A 25,761-nucleotide genomic window follows, 5' to 3' on the forward strand; every position below is an offset into this window, starting at 1 on the left:
GCCTCTAACGTCCTTCAGTTGCTCACAGTGTAATACTGTGTGTCCCTTGTTTAAATGTATGAATAACAAGCAGGGCATTCTGTAAAGGAGGTTACAGGGGAAAATAAAGCTGCCATTTAGCTACCGTAGACTGCTAATTTACATTTAAACTGCAAGTTTCATGTCTTCCTCATGTACGTGCACAAACTCCACATGATCTGAGTTTGAATTAGAATCTTTCATAAGTATGAAAAACGTAAAATTTCATTTGTAAAGACTCGTTGTAGGTTTGATAGGATCTGGTTAGGATGCCTTTTCCCTTTCAAAAAACAACTGGTTTCATTGTCCTACGTTTAAATTTGACATGTTTTTATGTGGAGTTCCTTAAAGATTCACATTATACGAAGTGATCATTGCCCATTTGCAGCAGTTTGGTGGATGATTTAGGGATGTTGACCAATACCAGTGACTCAATCATTACTTTGCTGATTACTTTTCAAGGTACAGCACTCAGACTTCAAGCACTTCCTTTCACTCACTCTAACCTCATGTGCTCTCTGCCTTGCTTCAACTGATTAAATGTGGAGAATATGAGTTATGAATGATAAAATCACAACTACAAACATTTTGGGCTCAAGTAAAAAAAAAAATCAGAGCAGAGTTACTTTGCTTTGTGATATATGAATTCTTCACTCGACACGTCTGTAGTGTTTCTGCTGTAGTGACAAAGCTTTCTGTCTTTCAATGAGATTAGTGCACACACATCTACATTCTACCACATGAATGTCTGGTTGCAAGTAGCAAGGTCCTTCATCAAGACAAGTCACCTCTGTGACGATGTACTGCAGGTACAGCGAGGTGTTGTGCTAAATGCTAATGTCACAGAGGTAATGCTTCCATGCTGATTTTTAGAACAAGGATATGAGACGTGCACACTGCCGTCCAATCATTCCTATTAAAGTTGCTCAGTAGCCGATATGCAGCAAAAAATTCTTATTCTTCCAGATTCCAGATGTAAAAATGATCTGGATGAGCCTCACACTTTTTAGGCAAAAGGAGCAATGTAGCATCTAACAGCCTCTACAAAAGATTCAATTTATAAAGTTGAGGTTGCAGTTCCACAGTTAAACCACTAAAACAAAATTCTTCCCTGACCAGTGCTGATCCCGGGATCAGGATCAGTCAGGTAATAGTAAAGTAATTATTGATCATCCTCTGGAAACCATGAATAACTGCACAACATTTTGAGCCATTCCACGAAGGATACGTGATGACTTTAAGATCATAGTTGTGCTAGAGGACAACTTGAAGGATCTGAAAAGTCACCTGGATTAATCCTCTGGGCACCTTGAATATAGAAACCAAAAAGCTCTGGAGGATCACCAGTTTTCATCCATCAATGTCTGTACAGGATTTATGGCGTTTCAAGCAAAGGCGAAGAACTAAAATGGCTGATATTGCCATCCCATCCAGAAGCTTGGAGGAGACGACTGATACACTGATACAGGAAGTGTAGAGGATGGGAAAGGGTTTTCAGATATCATCTGGGATCTCTACCATCACTTCAGCTACATCCCAAAATAGTGAAGATGAGAGGAAGTGGCTGCTCCAGCTCAGACTCTCACCTGTGTTCCCCACAGACCACAGCGAGAAAATAGGTGTCTGGAAATTGCTGATAGTAGAAAACTAGGAAAACACAGTCAGGCGCTGCAGCGCTGAACGATGCACAGTATGTTAGACGTGATGCTGGACGTCGGCATGCGGTCGATGCACTAAACATCCTCTCGAGCCTGTTGCCTCCTCAGTACCTGCACACAGCAGCCTGCCTGGCCCCCATCCAGTTGTGATGACACTCACCTCCCCATCCATCATCGTTGGATAGCACACCCCGCCCCCTCACTCCTAGCCGACATTAATTTTTCAGTCACGCTGCCAAGCAAGACTTATTAAATTATTAATGAAGGGAGTGAGGTGTGAGGAAAAAACGAGCTGTATTAGTGAGACAGAGAGTCACGTGTGAAGCTGCGAACCACCTGAAATGAACTTGAAACTGTTTTTAACCACCGTCTAGCTTTAGTTGAATGATATGTTGTGTTTAGTCTGGTTTGAAGAGCAGGACAGTCGAGCTTTCTACAGCGCTGCATGTCACTCACCTGCTCTGCTCTGTGTCAGCCGGCCTTACCACTACCGTCCGTTCTCCCGTCTATCACCTGATTCCCCACCTGACTCTCTAACACTAACACTCCCTTCCTTACTTTTGTCTCTCTCCTCCACTCTTACTCCTCCTCTCTCCAAGGCCTCCTTATATTGAGCGTCAGCTTGAATTATTAGGATGGAGGAAGAGCTGTGTGTGTAGTGTGTGTGTGTGTGTGTGTGTAGTGTGTGTGTGTGTGTGTGTGTGGGGGGGGGGGTATCGTGGTAATAAAAGTGAGAGGGGCCTGTGAGTTATGGATGAGAGTTTGCAGGATTATGGAGAATGAGAGACGGAGCAGGACACAGGACGGAGGGGTATAAAGGACAGATGACAATAGTGGAGTCCAGCAAAGCAAAGCTTCCGTTTAATTGAAGTCACTTCATCCTTGAAACTTGGGACCAAGTGTTTGTGAAACATTGCTGATCTTTTTCCAGCATCGTCCAGTCGGCGTCTCGCTCTACTTCACTTATTTCTATGACTCCCAGTATCTTGTCTTTCTACTCTGTGTAAAGTACATTTAAACAATTAACAGTTACCTAGCAACAAGAGTTGTCAAAAACCAAACAGAAGAGAAACCTGATGCAGCAATGGAAGGTAAAGTATGTTATTTACTCCAGGTAGATACCAGGAACAGTAAAAGACAGAGGGTCTGACGATGGAACAGTTTCACCCCTTCACCACAGGTCCTGTATTCACTAACCTGACAGACAGACTCACTGTGTGTGACGCATGCTGGCTACACACACCCTGCACACTGGAACAAATGGAAAACCTCGATCTCATTTCACTGGACGTTGTGGCTGTTCTGTGTCTGAGTGTGATCCGCACACACAAGAAGCGGCAGGATGGAGGTTTATGGAGGAGGAGGCTGATTCCATGATGCAACATTCAAAGGGCAAAAGAGCAAATACTGGAAACTGGCAAGAGCCCAGGATGGTTGTTGGCTCTGACCTCTAAATGTCCTACTTTGCACTGGCTGGCATCCATCACGTCAAATGGTTACACAGCAGCGAACTTAGTAATGCATGGGAATTTAATTTGGGTTTGATTTGTTGACAGAGTCACACAATTAGACATTGACGTGGGTCTGCTAAGAAACTGTTTGACATTTTTGGAAAATACGCCTTCCTGCCAAGAGTGAAGTGACATTTTTCATTTTTTGTAGTGAGATGATTCAGTGCTACATGTACAAAGCAAAATCTTTATCATTATTTGTACTGTGAAAAATATGAATAATAGAAATTCTCCTAGTTAATGGACACAAATAAGTTCACATAAGTCAAATGGCAAAATAGTCTGTATGAGCATAACCCCAGGAATGATGGGTGCTGGAGGTGCTGTAGCAGGTTCCAGCTCCTCTGTCATGTGGACCGACAGAGATTTGTTGCTAGTTTATGCCTAATTATCGGTTGCAGCTACTTTAACTTATATTCTGTCCCCATATCAGTCATTTTGAAACCTACTCCTAACCTTGGTTGAGCAGTGGCCCCTGTACAGAGAAGGCTGGACATGATAAAATGATGATAAACCTACTGTCAGAGCACCGTGGTACAACAGCCCCCTACCATCTGTAGGTCTGAATATCCTCCAATCAACCACAGTAACGAGAGAATTAAAGAGTGCCAACTTAAACATCTGTTCAACATCCTTCAAAATGACCACATGGTACTGTCAGGGCAGTAAATCACATACCTGCCAGCTGACATGTTGATGTTGCACCACGTTTTCTAATCATCAGTAACAACTGTACTGAAACTATTAGTATTACTCATCACATTTAACCACAAACTGTCACTGTTCTCTAGAACAGAATGATTCAGAGTTAACAAAGACAAAATGACAGGTGTGCCGACATGAGGACGAATAATCAAGATGAAGACCGAATGGCGAAAAGAATTTGTGTTGCCGAGAGTTGGGAGAAGAGAAAGAGAGACGTCGAGCGGAGAGAAGGATGGAGATGAAGAGAGGGACAGATGGAGTGATAGGACATCAACAAGTGTGAGAGAGCTGCGATGGTAAAAGACAGAAGGTGAAAAGGAAGTGCCGAGGAGAAAGGGTTAAAGAAGAGATGGGGAGAGAGGCGGTTGCCTCGGCAACAGCAGCCAGCGTTTTTTTTTTTCGTTCTTTATCAAAACCTCTTGTACACATGCACACGCAGACGTACGTACACATGTTCTCGCCCTCCCTCCTCCTCCGTCCTCTCCTCTCCCTCCTTCAGCTCTGCTGTGGTTCAGAGCTCAAAGTTTTGCAGGCGAATATTAAGACGCCTACAAGCTTTCTGTGATGGGTCAGGAAGCACAGGATGTACTTCAGAATGAATGGTGTGATGCCATGAGGGCAGCCAATCGCTTAAATCATGTCATCCGACCAATGATGGAGCTGCTGTGTTAGTTTCAGGATTCTTATCGACGTCTTTAATAAACACTGTGCAGAGAGCTCAGGTTTAGAAAGGAGCCATTCAGGTTTTGGACTGGATTCGCTTTCGTTGTGTTAGTTGTTTTGTAAGAACTGTTGGGCCTCCTGTCTCCTAACGACAACCTAACCAGCTGCAAAGGTGGCTTTTCAATATTGTGTAACGAGTGTCACCACCACAGTCACTGTTGCCCTCTAGTGGCGTGGAGTGCAAATACAAAAATAACTTCAACAAAAGTCAACACTCATATCTTAATGAAGCCGCTGTTGTACAGTATAACCATATCTGGAGTGAATTTGAACTATTTGCTAATATTACAATCACTGACTAAAGCTGGTGACAGGAACGTTACAGTGCTGATTTTATACAAAGAGAAAAAGGGATCAGTAATATGCAAATAGTCCCCAGAGAGCTAATTAATCTGGAGTGGGGCTTTGATTAATTTGGAAAATGGGTTTGAGCCCCAGAACTCCTCTTCTTTCTTTCTTTACCGTGTTATTGCTGCATTGTTGCTCTGCCGTTGTTATTAAATTTAATGTTAAATTAATTGCACAGTTGTCACGAGGTGAAGTGAATAATAAGAAAGTAATAACAGTTTTATCGCAACATGCTGACAACTCTTTTCCCCAGTGCAATGTTTAACATGCTGGTCGCTCCAGAATTTTATAATGTGTATAAAATGTTTGCACTCGACTATAATTTGTGGAACTCACACTGCAACGTGTACTATTACAAAATGTATGACTGTAGAATGGTAGTGTACGTACAGTATACACTATCAGACACAATAACATGATGTTGATTTTAAACATTTAAGTGTTGCATGTGATGCACACTCGCACTGACTCCTGTTGTGTACCAGCTTGACGTTGAACATGCCTCAGTCTTCCTGACTAAACCCTGTCATGCGTGTATGTGTGGTTCATCTCCTCATGACAGTCGCCGCAAGGGAAGAGGAGATCCAGTGTCAAAGGTCAGTGTCACATCACACAAGAAGCGTGTGAAGACTTGTGTGTTGTGACTGTGAGTGACGAGCGTGTGTGGGTGCGTGTGAACTGGGTTTTCTTTATGCACGTAGCCGACGCTGAATAGGGTCGTTAAGTGCTTAGGTGGCGTCTCCAGCATGCTCCAGAAAATGGACCCCCCAAGGAAGAGTGGAGTAATAACGCACACAGGACTGACCCAAGTCACAAGGACAGAACTGAGATGATGATGATGATGGCACCATCAGGTTTAATGAGCTACAGGAGAAGAGGGGAAGGTGGGCGAGAGCAGAAGAAGAAGAGACAGGAGGGAGGGGGCTAAACAAAGGGCACAAACTGCCTGTAGAGGGACAATCACTCCGCTCCACTTGTCATTCTGTAATATTGCTCATTTGAATCTTGATCTGAGCGTGGCCCTGAGAACCTTGGTTGTGTGATTCACCTCTCCCACGCAGATCCTCCTCTCCAGACATGTTGCATGTCTAAAACCCTCACATCAACTTGTTACCTGGCACTCAAGCCCACTTTGAGGTTTCCTGCTTGGGATGCTGATGCTGAAGCCCAGCCAGTTTCTCCCCCCTTCCTCCTACTCCTCTTCCCCCTCTGCCTCTCTCACACTCTCCCGCCCTCCCTCCATCCCTCCCGGTATCCGTAGTGATTGGAGGCAGGAATCTGAGGTTGCTAGGAGACGAGGAGAGTGTGGCAGCCGGCCTCAGTGTGAGAGAGCTTACATGAGAGCGGGGAGGGACGTGGGGAGAGAGCGCTCCCTGTTGGCCACAGCTGGTCACTGAGAGCCTCAGTAAAATGAGTTTGGTGTCTCATGCCACCTTTCATCTGTGGTGAACGAGCAAAAGGATCACACAGAGGTGAGTGTGCATGTGTTTAAACCAGACACAGCTCCACTGGAGCTCCACCGTATGCCGCTATGCTATTTAATTACTAGATTTGATAAACAGCACATGTAAGATGGCAGAACTCTCATGGCTGTGGACAGAGCGAGTACTGATTGTGTCCCTGTATCACCAGTCTGCTTAAGTCGCAGATTTGGAGTTAGGAGCTGTTGCAAGTGTATTTCAACTGGGCTACATCATGATCTTTGATCTAGAGGAGTTTCACTGAGATTGTGAGAGGGGCACCACACCTAGTGGCAATCAGAGTTCAACATCTGATTCCTCTGCATCCTCAGAGTTATGTTTTCACACTGTGTATTATCACAGTTGAGCCAAACTGGGACTTAATACGTTCATGGGACACCAACTGTGACACTGCAGGATACTCCAGATGAAGAAGGATCAAAGACTGTGAAATTGAACCAAAACATCATTTTAGAAGCGCACACGTCAAAGGGATGGGTGGAGTGGCAAATGCAGATCAAATTATTTGAGGGTTATTTTTCATGCTGTAATTCAAGGCCAGCTCCTGAGTGTTGGAGGTGAGCTGTGTGTTTGTTGTGTGAGTCTGACTCCGTGTGGTCATCGGGAAAACTGCAAATCAGTGCTGCTACTGGGCCGGTCGAGGCTTGTTGCTGTAAGAGTTGGATACTCATGCACGTTGGATGCTCATGCACATGGACTAGTTGTCAGTTTTCAGATGAGTTTGAGGTAACACTGATTCCCTGTTTCGTCCGTCCTAACATTTTATGTCAACTCCAAAAATGCAATTCATTCTTCTGCCACAGCTAAATGTCCTCCTGATTTTGCACAATGTGTTTGTTAATTGTCTGAATATTCAACATGATGGACTTTTAGAATCTTTTTGTACCAGACTTGATATAAAATCATCAACATTTCTAGATCAGGGTACGATGAGAGGAAAAGTGTACTCAGTTAGTGGTGATGTGCAGCTTGTTTATAGTCTAACTTTAACTTTTATTACTTGGCGATTATATTTAGTCTTTAAAAAAGTGGTGTTATAGTTTCGGTAGTTCAAAAATAGATCATCCAAAGTGTTCATATCAATATCTTCAACTAACTAACATTTAAAATCTAAAATCAACCTGAAAGGAATTTTAAAGTGAATGAAAACAGTGGGTAAGTGCATCAGGAGGAACCTCTATGAACACAGTTCACAGGCACCTGACCGCTGTTCTGAACTAAAACCCGTCCTTTAAGTAACATGTTGTCCCACTGTTGACTGCTTTTCTGTGAGGACAAGCGATTCTTACCAATGTTATCAAAGCATCAGCACTCAAAATGGAGTCATTATTGCTTATTATATCCACAGGCACAATCAGTGGCAGCAAGACTCTTCTAACTAGCCTCACGCCTTCCAAAAACACAAGAGTGGATTGCATTCAGGGTGAGCATTGAGCACACAGTGCAGCCACTTAATCCACTGCTCGTCTCTCCACGCACTCGGGTTAAAGAACGACGTTCCAGCTGAGTTTTAATTGTCTATTCAGGTTTTTGAACGACATCTATTTTGCCGGTGTTGAAAGCCTGTGGATGTTTTAGAGCTTTTCTACAAAAAACACAAAGAATGATTCGACACATTGAAATTAATGCAATCTTAATATTTGCACTGATGCAAAATGTCCTCGTTCAGCTTTGGCAAGTCAAGGGCAATGCACTTCCTTTCATTTTCACTTCTGCTCTCGGTGCTGAGTGCAGATACTTGCAGCCGATTTCTGTAAAAGCAGATGGTGTCAAAATGGAAATGCAGACTGTGCTTCCTTATGCAACAGCTTTTTGTATAGTAGTCACAATAGCTGTGTTGGAGTGTGTAAAGGTGAAGGTCGTTTACATAAAGTAGTCAACGCATTGTTTTGTTTTCTCATTTATTCAAGAATCTGTAAAATTTCAGATGCTGTGAGCAGATCGTAGAGCAGAAAACACAAGTCGTGACAACAGTCAGTCATTAGCTACACTCTGCACTGCAGCCTTGGGATGTTTCCTGCAATTAAAATACAGCCGAATGAAATTGAACTTTTGTTTTTCTAAATTAAAATCTATTACCAACAAGCACAGGATGCTAAAAACCAACGTGGGCGCTATTCAACTTCTGTCTGCACACAGAGAAGAAGCTTGGTTTTCTGCTATATGCTGAAAATATTAATACTGCATGAATATGAGGCTCAGGATTTGATGTTAGGACGTCTCCAACTTGATATTAGGTTACAAATAAATGACAAAACATTTGCCAATTGCAAGAAATATGCTTACATAAAGGATATTTGAGAGGTAGATTATTTGAATAATCTCTCTGCTGTGTCTAACAGAGATGTGGAGTGTGTTCCAAACTGGCTGTGTTGTTTTTGACAACCGTGTGCTTTGAGGCTGCTCTGTAGTGGATTTTGTGACCTTGTCCGTGATGGAGAGAGTCTGTGTGTGTCCCAGCAGGTGTTCCTGTTGATTGGACGGGCCAGGCTGGCTGACTCGCCGGCCCAGAGTATCAACGCCCTTTATCTCGCCTCTCGGCTCTTTCAGTCCGACTTGATGGAAACACAAGTACACAACCGCATGCAGGCGACTCGTGGCTGAAGATTAGTAGCAGCAAACAAGAATGTCTGCATGAAATCGCACATGTAAAAAGCAAATGTAGACACGTAGCCTACAAAATTATCCACAGTTAGGGCTCTGTGATGCAGTTGCTATGGCAACAATGATAGAAATAGACGTGTATCTGCAAGGGAATGAAATGTATTGAACTGTTGTTTAGAAACTGGGAGATTTTACTCTTGTGATTGACGGGTTAAGTGAGTGACTGCATAGAGCGTAACAGTAACTGTGTGTGTACGTTGTGCATCTCAAACTGGATTCACGTGTATGTGTTTGTATGTATGTTCATGTGTGTGCTGAGCGTGTGTGTGTGTGTGTGTGTGTGTGTGAGCGCATGTATGACGTGCTGCAGTACATTAAAAGCGCAGCACCATGGATGGGGGGCATAGGGCACATCATTATGATGGTAGGAGAGTGTGAATGGCTCTGCACCGCTCTCCTTGGTCCTGTGTGAGAGCAGACAACACAATAAATTGATTGGGAAAAGGATTCTGTCTGTGGCACCTCCATCGTTGTTTTGACCATGATGATGTTCTGAGCTGTGTCAAACATTAACCAACGGACAGATATTATTATAATAATTGAAATGTGAGTTCTAGGTGGAAAAAATCCAAACAGAATATGAGCACTGTGGGTGCCAGTGGGTCCACGTTTCAGCATCAGGAGACCAGAGTCAACTTAACAAGCTTCCTCCACTGCACTGCAACCTCCCCCTAATGCGTGCGTATGTATTTGCTCACAGTGTCTTTTATCTGGTATTGACTTCTTCATTTCAGACGTAACCTACCATTCCATTCAACCATGTCTCCTCTCCGTATTGCCTTTGTACCCTGGTGCCTTCATTAGTCTACCCTAATTCACTTTCACTTGAGATGGAATAAGAACAAAGGAGCTGTGGCAGAAACGCTCAGCTCAGACATGCAAAAACTGCATTTGCATTATTACTTCAATCTTAGATTTTATAGTATAAAAAGGTAAAAATCAATGAAAAAGCAAAAGGCTGAGAGAGGGAGGGGAGATGGAGGGATGTGATGGAGAGAGATGAGGGAGGGGGTGCAGGAATATGAGTGTGTATGCATTTTCAAGGCGGTCTTTCTGTTGCAAGAAAAAAAACAGTAGTCTAAGAGGGAAAGGAGCAGGTCGAGCTGCTGATGAAGGTATGCAAATCCAATCTAATGACGGAACCTGACGTTTGAGCTCTCCGTGCGTTGTCGTGTGAGAAGAATGGGTTTGATGTGAGTTGGAGAAAAGGTGGAATCACCTCAGCGGTGTGTGAACGAGGAGAGAGGCGAGGGGAGCCAGAGGGGAGGGGGCGGGGGTGTATGGACCTCACTGCCTACGGGACCCACAGGCACCCCGACTGTGCTGAGCTCTCATCATTTTCTGAGGTGAGGACAAAAGAAAGAAGGGCAAATCGGAAGAAAGGCCCGCGGTGCGAGTGTCGTGACGGGCCCCCCGACTTCGCCGCCGCTGGTCGGGGTTGTCCGGACTCAAAAGGGTGAAGGAAAAGCGGCGGAGCGGTCGACTCGAGCCTGGGGTTTCCTGCCACAACAGCGGGATTGTCACAAAACAGCCTTGCAGCCTTCGAGGGGCCTTGTATCGCTCCGTTTTCAGGTATGCGTTAGCTAGCCTCTCCCTGCTGTTTACTGGAGGAAAATGTCAGGCTGCGTGATGGTTCGGGGCTGATGCAGCACCACAGCTAGCAGACGGGATTTATGCTAGCTAACCCATTTACTCACAGCCCCAGTGAAGCTCTGAGGGGGAAACATCTGCACCTAATCACCTCTCTTTTGTAGCTTGGCAGCCCTGTGCCTTTAGCCTGCTGGAGCTGGGGCTCTGTGCACCTCCAAAATGCTTGTTACACTTTAATACACGCAAATTAGCTGGCGTGCTAAGATGCTAACTGGGGGTTGTAGCTTAGCTAGCTCCAAACATATGCAGTTAGCCTGCATTTTTAATTTGCAGAGGAATTTGGGCTAAGCATAACCTCACAAAGCTAAAAGCAGGCAGCACTACAAAGCTAATCCTAATGCGTATACTTCACTGTTGGCTAATGGAGCTAATCTTACTAATGCTATCGTGCAGAAGCCGGTTTGTGTTGGTGACAGTCTGAGACGGTGAATGTACCGGAGCTGGCGTTTGATGCTTATCTGCAAAAAGCGTTGCGTGTGCTCGTATCAAGCAGGCAGCTGTGCAGCTGATTGACTTGCTGACAGTCTGCATTGAGCAGGTTTTATTAATGCTGCACTGTTGTGTGTGCTGTGAATGCTGCCGCCTGGTCGTGCACAGAGAGCTGCTGTGATTAATTAGTAATCAAGATAGGGGCTAGCAGACAAATGTGGAGCCTGGGATGGATCCGAGCTCAGTTTTCCACAGCACCACTGGTTTTGACCCCTACAGCAGGTTTTGACACCTGATGACGCACGATACTGTATGTTTAACACCCTGACATTTGTTCTTTGTTGAACTGTCACTTTCTGTGTTTAAGAACATTGACACATGAATGACATTGTTTATATTAATAGTCAGAGTAATAAACAGTGAGGACCTGTTACTGTGAGCTGTCACTAAAGTCCCCTGAAGTAGTTTCGGGGCCGTTAGTAATTTTACTGTGTGTGTGAAGCAGACAATGGAGTCACACATGGCAATTACGGTCCCTGACCCCATAAAGGTGTCGGCATCCCTTTAATTATCAGGATAATAATTAAAGACCACTAAAACAACTTGAACACCCTAAAGTTAATGGTCTTTGGTCACGTTGTAAAGAGGTGGGAGGTGGACTGTTACTGTCCGGGCTCCACGAGGCTGTTTGTTTACATGTGAAGCAGCATTTGTACCTCGTCCATGTTGCTTTATTGCTTTAATTACATGCCGCTGCTAAACCACTTTTCTCTTCACCAACCCCGTTTCTTATCAGTCAGAAGAGACGGCTAAGCCATGTATTATTAAAGCTTCAGTCACAATAAAGGCTGTACTCACAGTGCATGTTAAAATAAGAGTGTTGATATGGGGCCAGAAAGCCTTTTAAGTAGTGAAGTAAGGGGTAAAGGAAGGAAAGTATATGAAACCAGAACGTAGTGTCAGCAGTGTTGTCGGTTTAGTAATAACCCAGTGTGATTATTATGCTAGACTACTAAAGATAAGCCCACTTATGGGAAATTCTGATGTAATATGTGATCCTTAGATCGTAGATTTACGGTATCACTTTTTAATGAACACAGATTCTGCATTTTTAAACAAATCGAGTAAAAGAGAAGCCTAAAGAAATGCTAAGCATCAGTTTCATGTTAATATTTGCATCTTTAAATCTGGAAAATGGGATATTAGACTAGTATCATTAGTCCAGATTATGTTTTATAATTATCGTCTGACCACATTGCATTTCTCTTTATAATTAATTAATTACACCAGCAGACCTTTAGGACAAGGTATGGTGCATAAATATTGTGTTTTCAGTTTGTGTGCTAAATTTTTTAATCACCTTTTTATATTTGCAGAGTTGAAGAAGGCTTCTGGTCAGCATCTCCTGGAAAATCTTCTTATCTGCATGGAAAGACGAAAGAGAAACAGAAAAACCGAGCTTGAATTGACTGCATTTCAAATGGAATAAATGGATTACCCTCCTTTTGGAAAATTGTTGCCATGGAACTAGGTAGAATTAAAATGATGGTTGACAGAGAAAAACAAAGGTAAGGCTGCTACATGCTGAAGATACAGGAGCGCAATGAGAATCTGAACACAGTCAACAAAAGAATGACTGCTAAATAGGGACCAAAGACTTCTACAGTGCAAATGAATGCATGCAGTCGCAAAAAACTAAAAAAGAAAAGTGTATTTGAAAAGGAATGACCAAGAAAAACAACATCGCAGAAAGTATTGCACTCTGCATCCAAGAGCTGATGAGAACATCAATGGATTGTTTTCCTCTGGGAGTCTTTAGTAAGGGTCTGTGTCCAGACCTCCTGATTCTGTTACTGCAGTTTTCGTCTCACACAGGTGTGAGTCAGATCTCGGCAAACTTACTCATGTTGATGAACTGAAAGCTGTAACGGAACACGGTCTCAATGGTTGTATTGAGATTTTTTTTTTCTTTGCACAAGATGCTGTTGGATCTTAACTTGGTTTAATCCTAAAATAGCTCTGCTTGCTTGAGCTGTTATTATAGCAGAGCGCATACATGTAAAGACATTTGAGGTTGAGCATCTCGCATGGTGGTGTGTCAGTCGCCCGTGATATCATCGCCTGCTCAGTGCCAAACTGCTTCAGCTTCCTGGGAATGACTGCAAACTTTGTATCTTGTATTTTTCTTCAGTAGAAATCTGCTTCACTACGTATCTTTTGTTTTGTTGTTTTTTTTTTACTCAATTTTTCAACATCCAGCTCTTAAGTGACTTTTTTCCATTGAACAACCATCATACTGAAGAAGATTTCTACTGTTTGGCCTTTTCATATATTGATAAAAGTCATTGTTCAATTTCTCTACTGCTACAAAAACTGATTATAACATCTGCGACATATAGTCCTCTGCTAAAACTATTTGGTGGATTTCAGAAGCATTTCCTTGTTTTATTGTCAGGCTGTAGACTCTCTCTCTCTCTCTCGTTGTCATTTATGGTTAATGCCATAAGCCTTCCAGTTTTTGATGAGAAGCATTCCCTGACAGACACTGACAGATATTTCCATCTTTAATCCAAACTTTGAGAAAACAATGCAGAATTTTTCAAACAGTCCAGCTCCCACATCTCTCCCCCCTGGGTTCAGTGGGAGAGGTGGAGGGGGACCTCCGTACCCCCCTCAGCCAGCAGACGCCCAGATTTCCCCAAGGATGACAGATGATTATGCAGGGATGCAACAGCAGAGCCTGCACAGAGGCCATCACCACCCCAGCCAAGCCTGCCACATGCTTGCTTACAGTGCTAGAAACAGAGGAGCTGTGGAGGCTCCGCCAACACAGGGTAACATTCACAGTGGCAACAGCAACAATCCTTACAGGAAGGACGCCATGGATTATTATTTTTCAGTGGGTGGAAAAGATAGGCACAGAAGGGGAGGTATAGCTTATGGGGCAGGTTTTGGGTACCCGAATATCGATGGCCATATACCTCACCAGTACCGTCATGCTGGATCTGTCTCTGCACCAACATCTGGCCTGATGTCACCGTATCCAGTAGACTATGGCTCCAGTGCTGGTTCAGGTGCTGGTGCTGGAGCATTCTCTCCTTCTCATCAGTACAATATGAGTCAGAACCCTGCAATGCAGTCAGTGCCAGGTTCTCAGATGCAGCATCGCCAGCATGGGCAAACCTTCCCAACTGTCCACCACGGACAGCAGCATAGGAGCTATCCACACTCTGGACACAGAATGACCCCTCAGTACTCACACTATTCCCCACAGGGTGGAGCATCCACGGGGTCATCAGGAATGTACAGCCCCCCACCACAGAGATATCTCGACGGGGCTGCTGGCACCGGGTTTGATCCCAAAGTCAACAGTGTCAACTCCAGTTCAAACTCAGTCTCCAGTTCAGTTGCTGCTAACAATGTGGGGCCAATAGAGAATGTTCAACAGAGTTACCATGCTTCAAATTATCCTGGATATTCTCCACAGACACATTCACTCCACAAGCAAGCCACACTACAGCACCGCAACTCACAGCACAATTTAGGGGTAGGGTATGACAACTCTCTCAAGATGCAGCACCAGGGCCCCTCTGTATATACTAAACATCATCAAGCCTCCAATCCCAGTATACCTCAAGCAGCAGCATCTCAAGAAATAGCCAAATCCCCAATGCATCCCAATGCTCAACAGACCCAAATTAACCAAAACTTTAGCCCAATATCCAACCCTTCTCCAGTTGCCTCTGCAGTGCATTCCCCCAGCTGTAGCTCCTCTCCTTCTCCATTGATGGGTGTCTCAGAGGCACATGGAAACCCCTCAGGTCATGGTCCTTCGCATCCTCCTACATCCAACCCCCGTAGCAGCCACGGTCATGGCAGGTTACTGCAGACCATGCCTCAGTTAAGTCCCACACCTAACTCAAATAGCAGCATCAGTAGTTGTGGTAGCAGTGGAAGCCATAAAGCGCACAGCATGACTGCAGTTGGAGGAAGCAGTCTTCCTCCAACAGGCCGCAACAAAATGAGTCTAGGTGCAGGAATTGTATCCCGAGATGAAGGCTCCTCTGTTTATTCATCTTCTCCTCTTGATAAAATGCAGGATGCTGGCCTGAATAGTCTTAATGCCTTGAGCTCACAAGTAGCCAATTTACCAAACACTGTCCAGCACATGCTTCTCACTGACACAGTGCTGTCACAGAAGAAGAAAGATGGTGGGCAGATGCAACAGACAACACATGGCATGCCCCCATCACAACCAAGGAGTCGAAATGCAAGTGCAGCCTCGAGTACTAGCACAGTTAAAGATGGAAGTGCAGCGGGGATTGGTGATGGTGCTAGTTTAGATGCTGGTGCTGATGAAGACTCCTCATTGATTTCAGTTGGAGGCTCATCTGGGACCAAGGTGGAGAGAGATGAGCAATTTTCTGAAGGGGAACATGGGAGAGTTAGACAGATGAGTGGTGCTAGCAGTGGATCTGAACCAACTAGCTATCACCATCCACCCCAGAGTCAAAACCAGCTACAGGCTGGACAAGAATCAAATGTTAAAGCAGTTAGTTCTGATTCAAAAGAACCAAGTGTTTCGGACACTAAAGCCAATGAAGCTCACATTCCTTTATCGTCATTATGTCCCTCGACTGGATGTCAGTCATCAGAGACTGGGCCAGCTTCACACTCAACACCTTCAGCTTCCTCTCCCCCATCATCCACTCCCTCCAGTATTTCTACTCCCCAGCCAAACTGTGTTTCAGAGCCCAGTGTAACATATAATGACCACAGAAGTGGCCACAGGAAGACGACAGAAATTAAAAATGAAGTCATTAAAAATGAAAGTGAAGGCGCTGTTGAAAACACAGAGAAAGGCGGTAGCCAAGTGCAACGAGATGGTGAAGTCAATACGGAAAATGGGCAGGACAAAGAAAATAGATTGCACGCCGCATCCAGATTACACAAAAATGAGACAGAAGAAAAGCACACATCTGAGGAACAGCAAAGTGCCAGTAGTGTTGGTGTGATTGTTTCAGCACGGTCGGATGGAAGACATACAGAAAAAAGCAAGCATCCGCAAGACAACAGTGTAGAAGAGAAACAGTCACAGCCTTACTTAAGAGAGTCCAGCAGTCACAATGGGGATGAAGGTATAGATTTGACTCTTTATTCCTCCCATCACCAGAAATCAAATTTTGGACGGCCTCAAAATCCTCCCCAGTCTGGACCACATAAATATGGCTACCCAGAATCAACATATGGATCAGATTTGTCACTGAAGAACAGAGGGAGAGCTGCCCCAACTGGAGTAATGGAATCAAATTCCCGATATTTAGGCTACCAGCAGTCACAAAGTGGTTACGGCCCTGTGCATCCAAAAGATGCTGGTTCTGTAGCAGAGGCTTTAGTGAAGAGGGGACAAGGAGCAGTAGCTAAAGGTCATGAGGAAAATTCACAAGTACAGCAATTTCCAAGCCTTTTACAAGAGGTCCTTCAAGGTTATAATGTAGATAGACGTTATGGCAGACCAGAACAGGCATTTCCTGCCCACCTTCAAGTTCAACAACAGTTTCCGTCCAGGCACCAATATGGCATGTCTGAAAATATGAGGATCCAAAGTGGAGTAGCTGAGGTTTCGGGCCATTCTGCCCAAACAGGCAGCTCTGGAAAGCCGCCACATCCAAACCAGAGGCATGGAAATGAGCCTGATTTCAGCACAGACCCTCAGTCTTCAGTGAAGTCAGAAGTGTCCATTACTAAGATTTCACAAAATGCTGAAAAAAGTGATGTGGGTGTGTCACAAAGTCATGTACCACAGTCTACAGACACTCAGCAGCCCCCACCAAAACATATAAATTTAGCTGACTACTCTCTACCACAGAGGAAAACGTTATCTAGTGTGTCCACTCCATCCTCTGCTGTGCAGGAGCTCCTTTTGCAAGAGCCAGAGCCGCTAACAGGAAGCATTGGTCAAACTGAGTCTCAAAAATCATCAGGCTCCATATTAGCCCCATCAGAGCGGCGCTCTGTCATCTGTGATGTGTCGCCAAACCGACGCAGCACACCAGAGAGGGACAGGGAAAGTGACAGAGAGAGAGAGCGGGAGAAAAGTCAGAGTGGAGCCTCTGTGATTCAACAGCCATTTTCCTCTCCAGCAGCAGCCAATGATCTGAGTAAAAAGGATACTGGAGAGAAACAAGTGATGAAAATGGAAATGGCATCAAAAGAGACTGGCCCAGACTCTGCAAATTTACAAACTGATCATCATGGCAGCGGTGGAGCTAATGAGGCTGATATGGAGTATCACTCCAAGTCTGTTCATTCATCTGTAGTAATGAATGCTGACCCCTATAGACGAGGTAATGTTGATATTTCCCCTTTGCCTTCTCATCCTATAAGCACTAATCCATTATCTTCACCCTCAAGGCATCAGTCCTATCTTCATGGTGTTGATTTAACAACCAGCAGTGGCAGCACTTTTCCAGGATATAGATATGGAGATTCAAGAGAAGGCAATATAGTGCCGCGTAGCAACCCCCATTTTCCCTCCCACCATCCATACCACAACTTGTCCCCACAGACTCAGTCCACAAATAAACTTCAGATGTATTCACACCCTCGTGGCCCCCCTCATCACCCCCATGACATAGGTGAATGGGTAAAAGCAATGAACCGCCAGCCTAAGGAAATGATGATGCAGCCTGGTTCTTCTCCAGGAAGACATAAGGTCAACCAGTCAGAGCCAAGACAGAGGATAATCTCCCAAACTGACATGCCGGGTGACCAGCATCCAACTAAAACTTCACTCAATATTCAAGGTTCTTATTTTGATATGAAAATGTGGGAAGCAACACATCCTGGAAGGGAAGGTGCTAGAATGATAGAGGGAGACTCCTACTACAGAGCGCAGCCACCTCCTCCACCTCCTCCTCCTGCTCCAGCAGCTTCACATGGCCCCGCTCTACCACCGATGATGCATGGGCAAAATGCTGCTGACTCTGAGGTCTCCAGAGGAGCCCCTGAGGAAGTCAAGCATCCTTGCCCACCTCCTCCACCCAGCTCCTCTAAGCCTCCTGCTGACATGAACTTCACTCAGCCACAGGTGCAGCGTCAGAATAAAACGGGGGCTTCAGGAGACACAAATCCACTAATATTGAGAAGGAGAGTTCGTTCTTTTATCTCTCCTATTCCTGCCAAAAGGCAACTCCAGGATGCGTCTCAGCAGAGGGCTGCCACAAATTCCCATCACTCCCCTGCAGCTCATTCTGAGTCTAGCCATCACAATGAAGATGACTCATCTAGTTCAGATATACCGTGTCCCAGGCTCTGTTCCCCTCTGCCCGGAGAGAACACCTATTCACAACCTATATCTCCATCAAGTGCTAATGCCAAGGTTTTGCCTTCCAGGAAAGGGCGAGGTTTGAAACTGGAGGCAATAGTGCAGAAAATCACGCCAAATATTAAAAAGCCAGCAGGCCATGCTGATGATGAGTCAAATCATTACCCAGGCTTCTCTCACTCTGAAATACCACCGTTTAATGATTCACAGGACCAAGACTTAGCCCATTTCCCCAGGGTTGCAGGAGGGGATGATAGTTACATGGATGAAAGCCACTCATTAAACGACATGATTCCCTTCAGAGGAGTTGATGAGACTGGGCCTCTACCTCCGTCTGCGTACCCATGCGATCCCCATCATGCGTCCCAAGCTATAAAACAACAAGACTTCGACTTTGGATTAGGGGCCGCTGTGGCATCAGCATCTGGTGACAAGGAGGACTTTGCTTTACTCGGACCGTTACCCCCTCCTCCACCTCTTCCTCGGCCAGTCCAAGGTTCCCCGCCCCCATCTTCATCTGCCCTGTCAGACATTCAGCATTTCACCAACACTTACCAGCAGCTAGAGACAAGACGAGGAGAGCAGTCTGCTGCTAACCTTCTTCGACAGAAACTTCAAGAATCTGGCATGGGATTTGATGATTATCCTGGCAGTGACTACTATGGAACTACCCCTCCCCACCACAGCCAGACTCCAGGACACATGCTGAACAGACAACATCAGATATCCTCTGGTAGGTCCAGTCTGTCGCCACAGGATTCTAAGCCACTGGAGAGTGTCGTGCCCAAAGGCTATTTTCCATCTGGCAAGAAGAAGGGCAGGCCCGTAGGGAGCGTCAATAAACAGAAACGGGTCCAGAACCAAGCCCAAACACAGACACAGGCCCAGTCTCAAACCCAAACACAGAACACAACTCTGAGTGCTCCTCCAGCCCCACCCACTCCAACTATAGCTGCTGCCACAACTCCACCGATGGTGCAGGCTACCAGCAGCACACCAGCCCCTGCAGCACCCCCTCTGTCAGACAGTATAATCACTCCTCCATTGGCCCCACCCATTTTAACCCAGGTAGTGAAGGTGGATGTTGAGAGTGAGGACACACAGCCAGAGATTGAGGTCAAACCTGTGAGACGGAGACGCAGAGGAGTGAAAGATGAAGATGGGACATCGTATGGAAGTGGACGACAGAGAAGGAGAAGGAGAGGGGCAGCAGCAGCGGCGGCGGCGACATCATCAGTGGCCAAAGATGACCCAGATACACCTTTAGCAGCAGGAGGGAATCTTGGTACAAATAGAGTATTTGTGGATCCAAATAGAAAGGGCCCGTTTGTTCCACACATTCATGTGGAGAAAAAAATACCAGAGATTGGAGCGGTGTGCACCATTGTAAACGCTGAGGAGGACAAGATGAAAGGAGAGCGTAGTGCAGTCGGAGGGAAAGCGGGCGGCAGTGGAATTGATTCTCTCCTGACCTCAGCTCTTTCCTCCCAGTTATCTAGGAGAGACAGAGAAACAGAAAAAAGGGAGACAGACGAGGTGGAAACTACACTTCAGTCAGGAAAAGCGCTTCCTTCATCTGGCTATGTTGTTTCAGGCCCTGTGATTACAGAGACAAAGCACTCTGGTCGTCTGCTTTGCTGCCTGTGTCAGAAATGGGCAAATTACAAACACCTTGGAGATCTCTATGGGCCTTACTATCCAGCTGATTATGCTGCAAAACTCCCCAAGAACCAGCCACAGGTCAGACAATGTCAGGCAACCACAGGCACAAACAAAACAGGACCAAATTCAGACACAAGCTCAAACAGTATCCAAGACTCACAAATACAAGATGCTCAGTTTACCAAACCCTCAACTGAGAGCGACTATGCCATCAGCCTCGAATCAAACCCGACATCTTGTACCACTACAGTCAGAACTGCCTCCCCAAATGATAGAGAGGACATGACGTTGCATGCTGTTGGCAAGCACAGTAACACCTCCTTCTCCACCACCACTACCACCAGTAAAACAACATCTCTAACTTGGGACCTGAATATTGATATGCGACCTATCCCTGAGCTTAAGAGGGAGCCAGACCTTGAGATTGATCAACAGCAGGAGCAAAAACAGCTTCAGCAGCCGACAGACGAAGCTCAACAACGACCTCAACACAGAAAGCTCACCTCACATCCCCGCTTTAAGAGGAGGCATAAATCTAGTGAGGATTCCCCGAGAATGGTGCCATCCAACAGTAAGGCATCGCTGCCCTTCCAGCCCCCCCCACCAGCCTTGGATTCCCTGGGACCCTTGGCACAACTCGCCCAGCTGCCACAGATGCCCATGGACTCAGAGGAGCTGTGGGTCCATGAAGGCTGTATAGTGTGGACCAGTGGAGTGTACCTTGTCAATGGGAGACTGTATGGCCTGCAGGAAGCACTAGATGGTGCCAGAGAAACAGTGAGTATCTTCTGAATCTGTGTGACCTGATTTATTTGGCATTCTGGTGCTGCCTGTAACTTAGTTCCACTGTTAACTGATCAACGGACACCTCAGTGATTCATATGTTATGCTATGTGTGGCCTTAGCTGTTCAGCTTCACTGTCTTATACCATTTTAAGATAATTGATTTGTTATTTTCTATTCTGTCTCTGCTCAGTGCTGCTCATACTGTGAGATGGTTGGCTCAACTATGGGCTGCTACAGTAAAGGCTGTACACTTCGCTATCACTATCTGTGTGCTATTGAAGCAGGTGAGTGGAGACCTTAAATAGAGACGCACTGTAAACATGACGTGGAACACAAATATTGCTTTTAGGCCGTCTCTGAACAGTGTGGATATTTTCTGTCCCTCCTGCAGATTGCTCTCTGAATGAAGATAACCTCTCACTGCGATGTCCGAAGCACAAGGTAAAGAAGGAGAGGTTGGTTCTGGCTTTTATATATTATTGGGTATTTTTCTTTACATTTGATTAGAACCAGTCTTAGACAGATGTGCTATGCATCATTCCTTTCAGTGTCTCCCTCTAACTTTAGGAATATGTTTCTTGTCTTCACTGTCTCTGCTCTTTTCTTCTCAGTTTACCCAGAGCATCCGGCCAGCCAAGTCAATGTACCTGGAGCAGTCGGAGAGAGGCTGAGACAAATGGAGAGGAACAGGAGATACAGGATTCTGGGAGCTGTAAGTTTAGAATTAACGATTAATCATCATTATATGATATATATTATATATTTCAAGAATATTTGCAATTACGATAAAATATTACTGAACAATGTTTTATCAGTGATTGCAGTTTGCAGGCAGTGCAAACAAAATAAGACATTTTCCATCATTCTTTTTCAGTGAGCTGTTGTCCTTGACTACGTTTATATGCTCTTAAGTAACCAGGTTACTTAACAGTAGTAGTCTGGGAACAGAATTTACATACCTTTAGGAAATCTTGTTACTGGAAATCTGCAATATGCCAACAAATTTTTCCTCCTTCTTTGACTTATTTTGGAAGCATAGCTTACTTATTTTAGCTGTATAGTTATAGAAAACACAGAGTGGGGGAGAGGAAAGAGAGTGGAGAGACACAGCTGGCAGACGGAGCCTGAATAAAAGAAATCTGTGGTGAATAGTGACTCATTTAATTTCGACAAAGCACGTTTGTATTAGTGTCATCTTCAGTTGGACGTTAGGTGGACTTTAATTTAAACACGAGGCAGCATTGCTCCATAATGATCTCTCCCTCATTCAGCCATCTGCAGCCTTTTATTATGTGCATGCACTCTCCAGGACAAATCTACCTGGGTAAAACGTTCATATTACTGAAGTAGCTTCTTTTCTTTTTACACTAAATCGTCATCAGAGGCTGACATGTGCATGCTAAGGAACATGAATGTGTCATTTATGACACTTATTTTTATCAAGTAAGAATTTATACTGGTGTGTCTATGGAGGGTATGATATGTCACACCTTTATAGTTTGATATTTTAAGTGTTACATTTAAATTGGAAGTTGCACAAATTTAAAAATTAGAAAAGTAGTGTGCAAAAATGCATCCATGTAAAATTAAATAAACTTGATAACAATTCCCTAATTGGATGTTAGCAATTTTATGCTATTTTACAATGAACTTACTAAATACATGAACACAAATTTGGTGCCTCATGGCTGTTTATGCCTTTTCTATTGAAGCAGTTAGGTTTAAAGTAGCAATACAACACTCTGTGTGACTCTCTCACACTCCTCCTCACCTTAGAGGCTGTACTCCTGCCTGTCACTACATTGCCCACACTTTCAGTCCTGCCTATCCTCATTGAAAAAATAAATACCATATCACCACACTGTGACTGGAACCTCTAACGATGCATACAGAACAAAGTATGTTTCCTAACTCAGTTTAAATCTTGACTGAGAGTCAAAAGTGAGACCAGAGCAGCCCCTAAACTCCACAGTGACCTCTAGAAAGATGACTTGACTGGAGCTTCATTGCTTGTATGTCGTCAGTTGCTGGGGGCTGTGTTGTTGTGCATATTGATGATGGAACAAGTTTCCCCTTAAGTTATTTATTCATTCTCTATTTATTTCTAAAATAAGATCACAGCAGAAGACTCGCACAGCTGTAACTGAGTCTAGTCAAAATCTGGATTCACGCCTCAACTTGTAGATACATAACATGTCCTCTGTCTGATTATCTGTCTATATGTCCAGTGCACAGGGCTCATCTCTATAAAAGAAATTGTTCTAGGAGAGAAAGTTGCACGCACCCTGGTAGAATGCTTACCTCCTTTTTTGTGTTTCCTTCTAGGTTAGTTTGGACAATAGAACCATGAGAAACTTGTTTGTGAAGCAGCCCCAAATGTGAAGGGACAGGAGTGGCGTCTGTGACAGAGAACAACAACAGGGAATGTACAATTTCTCTACAGGAAATCAGCATTATTTACATTTATGACAATGGAGAAAAGAAACCTTTTTTTCTAAGAGAATTATTGCTCTTTACTTAAAAGTAGAAAAAGAAAAAAAACAAGGACTTGCAACATAAAGGAACGGCGCTACAACAAAAAGACTTAAAAAAAAAAAAACTACAGTGATTGAAGTGGAAGAAAATGAGACGGAGGAACTAAAGGAACTTTTCTGTAAAGAACTAAAGGAACAAACTTTCTCTCTAGGCTCACTTTGATTTTCCTCAGACACCTTCAGAGTGTTCAACTCTTGTATTATCATCTATATTATCATTTCTTTCTTTCTTTTTTTTTTTTGTTCGTTTGCTTTAAAAACACATATTGGGAGCAAGTTGGGTGTCAGACCCAGAAAAGAGAAGGAGAGAGTTTTGTATCCTCTCATAAGTAGTATTTTATTTTATTAGGATGATCACAATTATTATTTTAGTCCTCATTATTACTTTGTATCCTCAACAGTATTTACTCAAAAAAATGAAATGGTTGTATCTCACTTTATATTCAGTTAATGCGTTAATTGGATTTTATTTCTCATTCCTGGAGAGGGAGGAACCAGAGTGATGTCTGGAATGTCAGGGTCGAGTTTGCCACAAAGACATTATTGCCTTGGAGAACGGACATCTGTTGCCTTTCAAAAGTCACGTTCGTTGTGTGAGTGAGAAGTGAGTGTGCGTGCAAAGCTGAAAAATGCCGATATCTGGGTCTTTGATTCCATTTTGGTCCGTTTGAAAAGTGTTCTTATTTTTCATCACTGGGGTTTTTACGGTACAGATAGTATTCATGAAAAATCAGATGGACAGTCTTATTTTTCAAGTACAAATGTTCGTAATGTGCAAAGAGAAGGACAGAGCCTTGTAACAAGAGGAGATAACAGTATGGACTAATGCGAGTCTGCCATCTATAACTGTCCCAGCTGGAGGAAGACGATGGACAGGACAGTGAAGAGTTTCCATCGGTGCAGAACTGTGTACTGGGTGCACAGATGTGTTTGTCCTGCAGAAGAAGTTAGATTTGACTGACAGGTGTCAGTCCTACGAACAGTGATGGGACTTTTTTGTTTGTTTGGTTTGTTTTTGAGGAGAAACTTTGGAGTGGGTGTCATATAAGTGGCTGTGATTGGCCAACTGCAGCGGCCAGTGAGGAGTAAGCCTAACCAAGTACTTTTGAATGGTTTCATTCTGAAGTGATATCGCAGTGGTTTGATCGAGAGATGCAAAATCCATTCAAAAGAAGCATTGCCATAAAACTTAAAAGTGAGTCGTACATGGTGTTGTCTTTACCATTTTTTATTGTTATTCTTGTAAAAAAAATCAAGCTGAGAAGACAGTTACACTATCAAAACCATGCTGTATTAGAAACCTGTCAATATGTATATGAATTATGAATACACTTAAAAATGCTTCAAATGTGCTCTTCTCATTTCTAAAACTCCTTTTTTGTCCCTTTTGTTGCATCTCTTTCAGTTTCATTTGACATTTCTGCACCAGTTTCAATCTCAATCACATTTCTATGGCGAACATGCACCTAAATGATCTCCATCTCTATTTTAGTTGCATAGACACACACACACAGACACTTGTCTGCATTCTTTCTTCTTCCTGTCTTTTCAGTTTGAAGGGAATGCATAAGCCCCATTCTGACTTTTTCAGACTCGCCTTTAGAAGATGAGTTCTGAATGTATTCTCTTGAGTCTGCACTGCACCGCACCAGGTCACGGATTCAGTGTTTCTGTCAGTTGATGTGTTCAGTTTCACACTGAGAAGAATTTGACTTAAAGCATCTACAGCAGCCTCAGTATCTCAGAAGTGATATGTTGGAACAGGAAGGTTCCAAAATGCCCTGAAAATGTGAAAATGCTGGTTGTAAACAATGAAAGTGGATTCTGAACATTTTAAACATTAGAATTAAATCATTTATAAAGGACAGTTGGCTCCATATTCAGAAGAAGATGATGATTTGCAATCAGAGGTATTTCTACAGTTGCCGGGGGGGATTTGAAAAGAAAAGCAATGTTATCTAATAGCATTAGATGATAAAAATATTCAGCAAATGTGCTACAAGTAATGGATTACAGATAAAAATAGTAAAACTAATGGTTAACAGTAGAATAGATGAAATGCCCAAATTTAATAGTTATAAGGTGAAATGGTAGGATGACAGTAATGACTGAAGGTACATGGTTGAAACAGTAAAGAAAAATAAAATAAATAATTAATAATTAATTAACCTAATTGTGTTCAATTCTAGTTTAAAACAACATGATGATGGCTGATGGTGAGGATTGGAGACCTGATTGTGAGCATGTAGAAAACACTGAGAACCA

The 25,761-nt window shown here is 43.9% G+C and overlaps 1 protein-coding gene across 3 annotated transcripts; it reads left to right on the forward strand.

Annotated features, from left to right (window-relative positions):
- Nucleotides 1-10,152: 10,152 nt before the first annotated feature.
- tcf20 (transcription factor 20) lies at nt 10,153-24,857 on the forward strand. Of its 3 annotated transcripts, none has more exons than XM_026357531.1 (6): nt 10,153-10,680; nt 12,564-20,953; nt 21,153-21,246; nt 21,354-21,417; nt 21,574-21,674; nt 23,288-24,857. In XM_026357531.1, the coding sequence occupies exons 2-6, from the start codon at nt 13,775-13,777 to the stop codon at nt 23,290-23,292; spliced, it is 7,443 nt and encodes a 2,480-aa protein (XP_026213316.1). In that variant the 5' UTR covers nt 10,153-10,680; nt 12,564-13,774; the 3' UTR covers nt 23,293-24,857. The 3 variants fall into 3 exon arrangements, with proteins under 3 accessions (XP_026213316.1, XP_026213325.1, XP_033181996.1); XM_026357540.1 differs by having other exon boundaries at nt 21,354-21,403; XM_033326105.1 differs by having other exon boundaries at nt 10,153-10,454.
- The last annotated feature ends 904 nt before the right edge of the window (nt 24,858-25,761 follow it).

This window comes from Anabas testudineus, chromosome 8 (genome assembly GCF_900324465.2).
Source record: "Anabas testudineus chromosome 8, fAnaTes1.2, whole genome shotgun sequence".
In the NCBI taxonomy this organism is placed as follows: Eukaryota; Metazoa; Chordata; class Actinopteri; order Anabantiformes; family Anabantidae; genus Anabas; species Anabas testudineus.